The 12,260-nt window shown below is 43.7% G+C and overlaps 1 protein-coding gene across 1 annotated transcript in view; it reads right to left on the minus strand.

Annotated features, from left to right (window-relative positions):
* LOC134413434 (sodium channel protein type 5 subunit alpha-like) overlaps window positions 1–12,260 on the minus strand; it is a 74,086-nt gene that overhangs the window by 30,569 nt on the left and 31,257 nt on the right. Inside the window, exons 11-14 of the mRNA XM_063147609.1 lie at window positions 8,989–9,076; window positions 6,089–6,318; window positions 3,113–3,271; window positions 1,806–2,201 (exon numbers count right to left, since the gene is read on the minus strand). Coding sequence (XP_063003679.1) covers window positions 1,806–2,201; window positions 3,113–3,271; window positions 6,089–6,318; window positions 8,989–9,076 — 873 coding nt within the window. The remainder of the gene's footprint in view (window positions 1–1,805; window positions 2,202–3,112; window positions 3,272–6,088; window positions 6,319–8,988; window positions 9,077–12,260) is intronic.

Here is a 12,260-nt window from a genome sequence, read left to right on the forward strand (position 1 = left end):
AAGGACCGAGGGGACAGGAGCAGGCTGAAGTAACATCGGGGCCTGCTCCTGCTGGACTCTCTCTCTCTCTCTCTCTCTCTTTCTCTCTCCTCCCTCCCTCCCTCCTTGACTCCTTTTCCTTGTGTGTCATGTCTTTATTAGATTGTAAGCCTGAGGGCAGGGACTGTCTTTTTTGCTAAGTGTAAGCCGCTCCGAGAGCCTTTTTTGGCTGAGGAGCGGGGTATAAGTATGATAAATAAATAAATAAATAAATAAATAAAATAATGTCCTATTGAACTCAATAGGGTTCACTTCTGAGCACACATGCATAAGGTTCCACACAGTTCAAGCCATTTTTCTCTGTGATGCTGAGAAAGCATTCCTTGTCAGACAGCTCGTGGTCAAAAAAAGCTAAGAGCTGAGCCACACGATCAGCAGCCACGAGTGCTGTGCTGTACCAGTTTGGGGTTAGGGTTCAGCACCTTGGAGAGCTGCTTCTGACTGAAGCCCAGAATGGATTCACCGCCCCACTGAAATTGGATCCATTGGACTGTACCATTTCATTTCAGACTGGCAAATCCTTGCCTTTGGCTTGGGGTGCTCCAGTAGCTCTGTAGCTGTCCAGCTGCCTCTTGAAGGCCTATAGGGTGGGAGAGCCCACAACCTCCCTGGGTATTCGTATTATATTATATGATACAACATATTTGCATTGTTTTTGTTGTTGTTTATTCGTTCAGTCGCTTCCGACTCTTCGTGACTTCATGGACCAGCCCACGCCAGAGCTTTCTGTCGGCTGTCGCCACCCCCAGCTCCCCCAAGGTCAAGTCTGTCACCTCCAGAATATCCTCCATCCATCTTGCCCTTGGTCAGCCCCTCTTCCTTTTGCCTTCCACTTTCCCTAGCATCAGCCTCTTCTCCAGGGTATCCTGTCTTCTCATTATGTGGCCAAAGTACTTCAGTTTTGCCTTTAATACCATTCCCTCAAGTGAACAGTCTGGCTTTATTTCCTGGAGTATGGACTGGTTTGATCTTCTTGCAGTCCACGGCACTCTCAGAATTTGCATTGTATCATATATTTTTAAGTGTTCAACAGCATTTTTATTTGATTGATTGATTGCATTTCTATACCGCCCAATAGCCAAAGCTCTCTGGGTGGTTCACAAAAATTAAGACCATTCAAAGTATAAAACAGCAGTATAAAAACATAATATAAAATACAATATAAAAGCACAACCAGGATAAAATCAGCAGCCGTGCAGAAATACAAATTTAAAATACAAATTTAAAACACCAAAGTTAAAACTAATTTATAGACTGTTAAAATACTGGGAGAATAAAAAGGTCTTCACCTGGCGTCTAAAAGAATATAGTGTAGGTGCCAGGTGAACCTCCTTAGGGAGCTCATTCCACAGCCAGGGTGCCACAGCAGAGAAGGCCCTCCTCCTGGTAGCCACCTGCCTCACTTCCTTTGGCAGGGGTTCATGGAGAAAGACCCCTGAGGATGACCTTAGGGTCCGGGCAGGTACATATGGGAGGAGGCATTCCTTTAGATAGCCTGGCCCCAAGCCATTTAGGGCTTTAAATGTTAATACCAGCACTTTGAATCGGGCCCAGACCTGGACTGGCAGCCAACAAAGCTGGAAGACTTTTTTTAACTTTTGTAATTCATTATTGGGTGGATTAAAAACATAATTTTAATAATAATAATAATAATAATAATAATAACAACAACAACAACAACAACAACAACAACAACTGTTGAAAAGGGGGTTCTAAAGAAATAGATCAAAATTTGTCCCATAAAATGAAAAGCTTTGGAAACTTACCACCAGGTTTCCTAACACCAGGACCAGCATGAACAAAATAATGCAGCCTCCTTCTCCCGCCACCTGCATACAACCCATCATGGTATCAATCCATTCTCCACATAGAATTCGGAATATAATCAGGAACGAGTGCAAGAAGTCTTTCATATGCCATCGCATTCTACATACACCGGTGCTGTTGTCGCAACTTGGCACATCGTCAGTGATACAAATGCTACAGCTGGAATTAACCTTATTATATTGGCGACTAAAGGCCTGTTTGCCAACCACGGCAAAAATGAATATGGTGAAAATCAAAACAAGGGTCAGGTTACCCAGTGGGCCCACTGATTTCATCATGATTTTCATGAGCTTGTTTAAAGCTGGCCAAAACTTTGACAACTTGAAGATTCTCAGCTGTAGAAGGCAGGGGAGAGAGAGAGAGAGAGAGAGAGAAACAGAAAAGAGATGTCAGATTGCGTTTTTTTGATTCTGAGTTATACATAAAAAGAATTCAGCACTATTCATGTGTAGTTCATGCATGATGAGTTGCACCCAAAGAAGATGGAGGTGCACATTCGGATGTGGAGCCACTTGAAAGCAACGTACTACACACAGGGGACAGCTGGCGTTGAACATGTGTATCAGATTCGTTCTTGCAGTTCCTGATCCAGAGGAGATCAATAGGATGGTGAAAGTGTGCTTCCACATACAGATCTCTCTCTCTCTCTCTCTCTCTGGGCATGCCTACACCATAGAGGGAGGGAGGGGGAGGATCTCACAATATGATGATCGCGGGATCCCCCCCCCCGTCTACATGTGGCGTGCGACGTCCCAGGAGGAAGAGGACATCGCGCCCACCATTTTGTTTTTTCTTTTAATCGGAAAAGTGCGCACGAGCGCTCCTGCGCAAAATGTAAGTTTTCTTTTAAAAAAACCAAACCTCCTTGGTGTAGATCCTGCTTGGTGTAGATTAGGCCAGAGTTCACTTCATCAGAGGCAACACTGTGGTAGAAATGGCAAAGCACATGCAAACACAGAGCCGATGCATTTTGACCTATTTAAATACACGCTGGGCTTATTTACAAATGAAATCTTTATTCCAGCATCCTGAGATGATTCTCTTCCATTCGTGGGTCAGGATTTGATAGACCTCCATGGAAGCTGTATATTGACGATCTACCCCAAGCAAGATAGAACACTTTGAAAGCAGTTTGTAAACGGGAGACAGACTGTGTCCTGGGCCTCAACAGTTGTCAATACCGTTATAAACCGTTATGAAGGAGTGGTGTAGATCTAGCCCCTAACAGAAAAGGCCTCATCCTTACCATTCGGAGAACTGATATATGGATGCCATGCATCATGGTTATGTTGACTATGGCAACCACACAAAAGTCAAATATATTCCAAGCATTTTGAAAATAGTAATATGGATCGAGTGCGATCATTTTGAAGACAACTTCGGCAGAAAAAATGCAAGTGAAAACCTGCAAGAGAGAAATAATGTCAGGACAGAACAAAGAACATGTCTTACAGTACATACATAACTCTTCTGAGCTATACCTTTTGCTGAAATATGGGAGCAATTCTTTGTGATCATAATGAATTAACGGCAGTCACTTACCAGGCCAAAGTCGGTGTTTTTCTTTCTAGAAATATGAAGGAAATGCCTCATGCAAGCAGAAATGAATGGGCCTGTGGCTGGTTTCTGATAGCATGTTTCAATGTACCACAGGGGGTAGGGAACCCTTTTTGACTATAACCACATTTAGCAATTTGAGAAACTGTCCTGGGCACCATCACAAAATGGCTGCCATGGGAGGCATGGCAAAGGACAAGTAACCTGCCAAAAAGACTGAGTGAAAGACAGAGATTGGCTGAGACCCACCACACCAAACAACTCTTTTGAACCCAGTTTTCAGCAGCACCTATTTCACGCCCATAACTGCAATGTATTAATTGGAGTTGGGGGAGCAGATGGGTGGTAAGAAAGCTGGATCCATCCATGGATGCATCACCGGATCCAGCAGAGACCATGGGTGCCATGTTGCTTACCCCTGAGATGATGATGATGATATTATTATTATTATTATTATTATTATTATTATTATTATTATTATTTTCCGCCTTTTCCCCAATACTGGAGCTCAAGGCGGCTTTACAAATTAAAACATGTACCGTTAAAACAGATAGAGCTATACAAAAATTAAAAAATAATTAAACGTGGTGCAATATTAAAACATTTAAAAACATTTAAAATACGATTTTAAAAACACACAAAAAACCCAATATATAAAAAAATGCATAAACAGAAGTTCAGCTACACACACACACACACACACACCCCAAAGGCCAGCTGGAACAGAAAAGTTTTAGCTTGCCTCCGGAAACACACCAAGGAGGGAGCCAGTCTAGCTTCCCTGAGAAGGGAGTTCCAGAGCTCCAGGGGCAGCCACCGAGAAGGCCGTCTCCCACGTTCCCACCAGGCGTGCCTGTGATGGTGGTGGGACTCAGAGAAGGGCCTCCCGTGAAGATCTCATAGGACGGGCAGGCTCATAAGGGAGAATACAGTCTTTCAGGTAACCTGCACCTGATCAGTATAGACTCATTTGTCCGTGAACCCTTATATTATGGATTTTTGCATGTTATTTCCCCTTATATATGTTATTTGCCCTTTTTTGTACGTATTCTTTAATTGGAGAACTCCATTGCAGAATTTGAAGAAGTGTGAATTTTGAAGGATGATTCTGCTTCAGTTGACATATTGGTCAGAAAGTGCAAAATTAGATAAATTCACGTTAAAATGCAGGCTTCGTGGATTTCTCTTCCAACCTCGCCACATTTTCTTTTAGATGCGTGGCAGAAGGAAACGGTGCCCATCTGCTGCTGATGATGATGATGATAATGTTTAAACTAGAATCCAGACATTGGGAAATTTGAACTTTAAGGTTGGCTATTCCAGGTTTGCAACATTATTTTTTTTTTAACTTCATGTTCACTTCACTGTGCAACTGCATCATTTCACATCAAACGGCAGGAAAAGTGAATAATTAAGGGCATAATCCTATTGGATTTGCCCTGGATACTCATAAGCTGCTGAACTTGGAGGCTTTTGGGTGTCCAATGCAGAGCAGGATTTGCGTTGCACCTCCTGCTCTGCATTTAAGCTAGATGGGCATTTTCGCCCATCTAAATGGCCATTTTCGCCCATCTTGCAGAGCCTTTGGGGAAGGGGAGCGAAGGAGGTTGGGGCAGCCATAGGTTATGTCTATGGCCTTAGCTAGACCTACCTTTTATCCCGCGACTGAGGAGGGAAGATCTCACGTTGTGTTTAATGCGAGATCCCACCTCCATTTACACGCAACACATGTCGACCTCAACAGGAGAGGCGTCTCACCCACCATTTTTTATTTTTAAAGGGAAAGCAGCGCATGAACGCTTGTGCGCAAAAGGTAAGTGGTTTTTTAAATTTAAGTTATTTTCCCCACTCCCCCCACCCTACCCCCGATGGCCGCAGCACTCCTGAGGAGCATTGTGCCCCGTGCGTGGCTCCTGGCTCCACAGCAATGGACCACATGTTCCGCGGTCTCGGGTTCAGCCCAAGACCGTGGAAAAACTGGGGCCAAAGTGGAGGGTGAGATCCCGGGGCAAGGGAGGGATCCTCCCTCCCCGATCCCAGGATCCCCTGTACATCATGTGGATGCACAGAGACGGTCCCGGGGTTCACTCTGGGATAAAGCCCCATCTAGCTATGGCCTATGGCTTGCCGCCCTGGTCTCCTCCCCTCCCTACCCCAAGGAATGCCTTCTTTTGCCCGACTGCACACCCTGTTTTCTGAACAAGGAGGGGGAGCTGGTGCTGTTCTCTTTCCAAGCCAGCTATGAAGGGAAAGGGACGAGGACGGGAGTGTAGTTACCTAGTTCTGAGGTCAGAGCCCTGTTTCCAACCTGGAGCCAGGAAAATTGTATTTATTTATTTATTTATTTATTTATTTATTACATTTTTATACCGCCCAATAGCCGGTTCACAAAAATTAAAACCATAATAAACAACCAACAGTTTAAAAACACAAATACAAAATACAGTATCAAAAGTACCACCAGGATAAAACCACGCAGCAAAATGAAACACCCTTTGTCCCCCAGACACTGTTTAGGGGGCCGTAGGATTGCTCCCTAAATGTATGATTTCTAGGTACAACATTTAATTCAAAGGCACTCCGAAAACAAGAACAAAATTTTCCCAAAGCAAAGCAATAAAGAATTCATTCTTGGCATGCCTAAGAAGGACTTGACTTGACTTACCCTGTTTCCGACACTAACCACTTCTACTGCAATGGGGTTTTGTTCGAGTGCCATTAACAGTGTATTCACGATAATACAGAGTTGAATGAACAGTTCCATAAAAGGATTTGTCATGATTTTCTTCATCCTTTCCTTTATTTGCAACCAGAGTGGGCAGCATTCCCAAATGAGATATTTTTTGACAGCTTGTTTCAAGCCAGGAGGAAATTGGAATTCTGGTTCTTCCCATTCTAAATGGTGAAAGGAACATATTTACAGGTATACGTGAAGTTATGAATCAAGAGGGGGAAATTCAGTTAAACATCACGGGTCATTCTTTTCATACATACACAGACACGGCTTGGAAAACATCAATAGGGGTCCCCAATCCTTCATAAGCTACAGGTTTTAATCATGTTCGTGGTAAAATTGTGAGATATAGCTGAGGAAAAGGCATCATAAGCCATTTCTACACCAGCCCAAAAATCCATGCTGGTCATAGCCAAGTCCCTGTGTGTTCAAATGATGCCCAGGGACTCATGGGAAGAAGGAGGGACGAGAACGGGTTTTCCCAGGGATAAGTACTCCCTAGGAAAACCCGATTCTTCCTGCAGTCTCGGGATCGTTCCAAGACCACAGGAGGTGTGGCCGCCCATCCCGGCTTCTTCCCTCCTCCCTGTGAGTAGCGGAGATCAGTAGAGGGAAGGAACTGGGCCGGGAGGAATCAGGGCTATGGGGGAGCGGGGTCAGGTTTTTTGTTTTTGTTTTAACTTACATTTGTGTTGGAGCACACATGCGCTCATCTCCTTTAAAAAAAATGGCGGGCGTGACACCCTCCCTCCTGGGATGTAGCGCCCATATGTGGACTAAGGGGAGGATCTCGCAATCAGGATCTCACAAGATCCTCCACCCTCCGCGGTGTAGAAAGAGCCATAGTCTCCTACTGCGCAAAGCTCTTTCTCATGCAATCATTCAAAACTTGCATTGTGGATAAGCTCATGTAGAATGGTGGAAAAGGCAAAGGTTTAACCTAATATCTGCTAGGGTTATTAAAAAGGGATGTCAATAAATAGGAACAAGGTGTCTGTTTTGAGTTTAATACATTTTGTTCAGGTAGATAGATACACCCAGAGACACACACATATTCTTCATACTAATAGATCTACAAATTGTAGATAGTTAGATCCTCAAATTATTTTAACTCACGAAGTTAATATCAAATGTAGCCAAGGACAAATATCACTGAATTATAACAGTGCTATTTAGGGGTGTGCAAAGTGGGTCTTCTCCACGTTAAAATTCAAGCCAGAGCTCCATTGAGGCGATTCGCTGTCCTGATTTCGGAGCAGCTCCCCTTATTCCGCCCCATTGGATTACCCGTCAGAGAGGAATCCGTTTTCAGATAACCACTCTAGTCAATGGAAAATAATCAAATGCCTACAGCTCCCTCGTTTTTAAAGATAAAGAAATGAAACGTGGCACAGTGAACGTTTATAAGGAGGGCTTTAGCCATGCCAAGACTGAATCAGATGCGTTCGTGCTTTGGTTTTTAGGAACTTTTTAAATGGAAATTAACAAAATGCTTACATCTGCATACTTTTTAAAGATAAAGAGACGAAAATTGGCATGGTGATAGTTCTTAAGGAGGGCTTTATGTGTGCCAAGTTTGTAGCAGATCCATTCATGCCTTGATTTTTTTAAGGAATTTTTAAATTTCCCCCTTCAAACCATTATTCCCCTTAAATAAACGAAGAGAGAGACAGAGAGAGACAGAGATTATTCCACCCCTGTGTATTTATGGAGGGAGCTTTTATCCTTTACTTTGCTGATGCAGAGCTCCATTGCTGCTGGTGGAAGTTTCTACTACAGCCTTCTCCAACCTGGTACACTTCAGATCTGTTGGATGGACCCCCCCCACACACACACACACACACTGCACTGGAAGCCATCCAGCCCAGCAGCACTTTCACACTGTGGATGATTGACTTCTATGAGTCCAACCAGAAACGTGCTCCCTCCCCCACCCCTACAGCCAGAATCAGCAGCCAGTTAGTGTTTCCCACTCCCCTGAACACTGTGATTGGAGGAGAACACGATCATGGACAGCACTGTGGCAATTCCTAATTGGTTAGCCACAGAAGTTAATATCAAAGCTACCCCTCACCCCACTCAGCGTCTTCCAAACATGGAAATATTCAATTCAGACACACACAGAGAGAGAGCAGGATAATTTCGGAGACTTTAGAAGCTTCTATTGGGCATGTCTCTGCTCTGATATTAATCGATGGGTTTGGAAGCAGTCAGTCTCCGCTCTGGAAGATCGAATGCTCCGTGAATGTTCACGGTTACCAGATAATTCTGGGGCAGAGTGCACCTTCCATTGTCCAAAGTAAAGGTGTCTACCATATTAGCACTCCTAATTCTAAAATACATTTTGAATTCTAGATTCCCCAGTTCTGGTAATGTTGTCTCTGAAAGTTTTAGTAACACAGTAGTTGACAGGGTTGGCAAGCAATAACTTATATGGATGCTCAGCCAGCCAAGACAGAATATTGGACTAAATAGACTTTGGTCTCAACCAGCAGGGTATAAAATAAAATAAAATGGTAGACTATGTATTGCAAATCATGCTAAAAAGGGAGCAAGTCAGCTTTTCACTGCTTAGCCCATTATTCTCCCCTTATAATCGTGTGTGTGTGTGTGTGTGTGTGTGTATATACACACACACACACACACACATACATACACACACTAAGGCAATGTATGGCACACGGCAATGCGTGGCATGCTGGAGGTTCTGAGCTATGAGAAGAACTTTGTAATGCTGGAGGTTCTGAGCTATGAGAAGAACTTTGTGTTGCTAAGCAACAGGTTATATAAACCCAGCTGGGAGCAGGATGTGCAGCATCATTGAAAGATACCATTGCCAAAGCAGTTCATGTAATAAGTCTCCTGAGTCAGCAGGCAGGCGAGCAGGGAGGGCAGTGGCTGGGAGTGAGTGGGGGGCAGCTGGGAGGGAGCATGGGGAGTGGCTGAGAGGCAGGAGCCCAGAGAGGAGGCCGGGCGACTCACTGGCATGCGCAGAGGCCTCAAGTAAGTCACGCAAGTCCGTAAGCAGAAGAATTGGGAGGAGTGGCTGGGAAGGAACAGGGGGTGCAGCTGGGAGGGAGTTGGGGGGGAATGGCTGAGGGGGAGTGCAATGGACTCTAGGTCAGCCTCGCGCCCGGTTTTCCAGCCACCTGTAGAAAAGCAGGGAAAGTATGATACTGAGCAATAAAGTACTAGTGCGCAGACAGTCTGTGCAAGTCAAACTAATTATTATTATTATTTTGGAATGCTGATTTGGATCACTTTCATCTTTCACACCACAATAAAACCCATAGGTGTTTTTTTTTTTTAAATATATTTTTGGAAACTCACCCATAGTTTTGCTGATAACATTGGCAGCACTTGTTAACTTTTGTCTTTGAAATGGATCATCAGCAGTATCCACTGGTAGCTCATAGGACATTATCAGCTCTTGCTTTGAACGTAGTGGGGAGAAAAAAAGAGAATATTTGAAGCAGCACCAGCACCCGGACGTCCCCAACCTGGCGCTCTCTGAATGCTTTAGACTACAACTCCTATCAGGCCAGCCAGCAAGAGAATGAAGAGGGGTGATGGGAGGTGTAGTCTTGAAGTGTCCAAGGGGATCAGGTTTGGGGAAACCACTAGGACCATCTCTCCATTTCTTGACAGAATCTCCAATTGGTGGATCCAATAAGGTTAGTTAAAAGTATAAAGTCCCTCTCAAAACAGCTTTCATCAGAGTTAAGCGGTTGGTAAATTATTTCTGATTTTGGAAGGGCCCTGGCTCAGTGGTAGAGCATCTGCTTGGCAAGCAGACGGTCCCAGGTTCGACCCCAGGCCTCTGCTTTATAGTGGTACTGAAGTACACCGACAACTGTTGGGGCCGACTGACACATCTACACCAAGCAAGATATAACACTATGAAACTGGTATGGAAGTGGTGTATGGTATGTGTCAATGTGCCCCTACAGTTGTCAGGGCACTTCAATATCGCTACAAAGCAGTTGTGTAGATCCTGCCTCCATAGACCGCTTTCATACCACTTTCATAGTGTAATATCCTCCTTGGTGTAGATCTGGCGCACCAGTCGTTCTGTATGGAAGAGTCATGGGCAGTGACGTCTGAGAACTCAAACGCGGTTTTCACCGCAACGATCAGGCTGATGACAAAAAATGCACCGCTGTGTAGATCTGGCCCAGGTAGGGCAGGAAAAGCTCTTGGTTGAAACCCTGGGGAGCTGCTGCCAGTCAGTGTTGATAATATAGAGCTAGATGGACCAATGCTATAAGACAACTTCTTATGTTCCTATGCAGAGGAACCACTAAGAGGTGGAGGACAGTGGAGGCTGGTGGCTCTGATTTCAGCAGGGCTGTACATCTGCTCTAGGTTTCAGTCCAAACCGGTCAGAACTCTAAAGGAGCTCTCCAAGGTGTTAAATCCAGTCCCCAAAATGGGTTCAGCATTGGATAGCTTGTTCTAGAGTTCTGACTGAAACCCAGAGTAGATTCCACAGACCCACTGAAACCAGAGCCATCATCCTCCACCTGCAAGGGTTGCAGTTTCTTCTTCCCCATCAACTGCATCTGAAAAAAGTATCTCCTGTAGGTTGGGAAACCCTCCAAAGCAGTGTGTGATATAGTGAGTGTATGTGGGATTGCAGCCAGAGAAGGGAGTCATTAGGTGCAGATCTTTTGATCGAAGGTAGGCTCTTGGGTTGGTAAAAATTTTATATGACACAGAATTTTTGCAATGCACCACTGATTTTTTGGTATGCTCAATAGACTGTAGCAGCAGTCATATAGAGGCATGTGACCTTGTGAACCTTGAACCAATTTGACCTCCAAAGCAACATATAGGCGAAATGGCAAGGGAGGACAGATATTATGGATTGCCACCCACCAGATATTGCTGGGTTCCAACTTCCATCATCCCCTACCATTTATTATTCTGGCAAGGGCTTATGGGAGTTGCAGTCCAATAACACTTTGAAGAGCCACGTGTTGCCCACCCCTGTGTTACAAGTCACAGGAAAGAGACTTTCCAAAAGTATAACTTTCTAAACTTTTAGTTCTATAAGTATAATTCTATATGAAGTTAGTAATATTGAGAGTATCATGCCACAGACAAACTCATTGCTAAACGGATTGCAGTCTCAATATATATCAAGATATAATATAACACAACACATCCATAGAAACAGCTTTTCTACATTAGGCTGTTTCAGTTTCATTGCAGAATTGAGATGTGAGCACTGCATGAAGAGTGTTTCCTTCCCTGCTTTTTTTTTTTACTGTATTACCTCTAGATGGCACTGTGGTATACCACAATAGAACAAATATGAGCAGGAAAAGCATTTTCTTTTGATTTCATGAATGATACTGCATTTTCCCTGTTCTAAAAAAACTTACTGAAAGTGTTCTTTTAAAAAAAGGAAGCAAAACTGGAAGGCCACAACATTGTCTAAAGAACCCGTAAACAAGCATGAAGGGATTAAGGACCACACAATAAGCGTGAAGGGATTAAGGACCGCACAATGCTATTGTTACCCCATTGCAAGATGGGATAACAATAGCATTCACTATTTGACAGGAGATATACAATGATTTTCAAAAACTTCAAGCAGCTGGCTTTAGCAAATGATTGCTTGGTTAAATAAAGGAGTAATTTTAGGTGCCAATATGAAACATCTCCAAAAACAGGTGAGAAAGGCAAAACCATTTGGAATTTATGGATAAAATACAGATGTTGAAGTTTGAATTCATTAGTGTGAGATTCGGATGGATGTTGAATTATATGGAATTTCTTTCCAGCTCTAAAAGTAAAATGCAGTGTTACATGTGTTGCCCTGTTAAACACTTTCTCCATTCAAATTAGTCCTTAGAAATCTTTAGTGATCCACCCTGCCCTCCCTCCCAAGCTCTACATATAAAGATAATGCCACTAAAGCTATCGCCCCTAAAACTTACAAGCTCCTTTTGCCTTTTATCAGGTGTTGAATAAAACATGGTTTCATCTTCCCCATATGTTTTGGACTTCCTGTGTTTCATCTTCCTCTTGCTTTTCCTGCTTTTTTTATTTTGGGATTCTTCGATATTTTCTTCTGAGGATACAGCAAGCCTTCGGA

The sequence above is a fragment of the Elgaria multicarinata genome, chromosome 1 (assembly GCF_023053635.1).
Source record: "Elgaria multicarinata webbii isolate HBS135686 ecotype San Diego chromosome 1, rElgMul1.1.pri, whole genome shotgun sequence".
Classification (NCBI taxonomy): domain Eukaryota; kingdom Metazoa; phylum Chordata; class Lepidosauria; order Squamata; family Anguidae; genus Elgaria; species Elgaria multicarinata.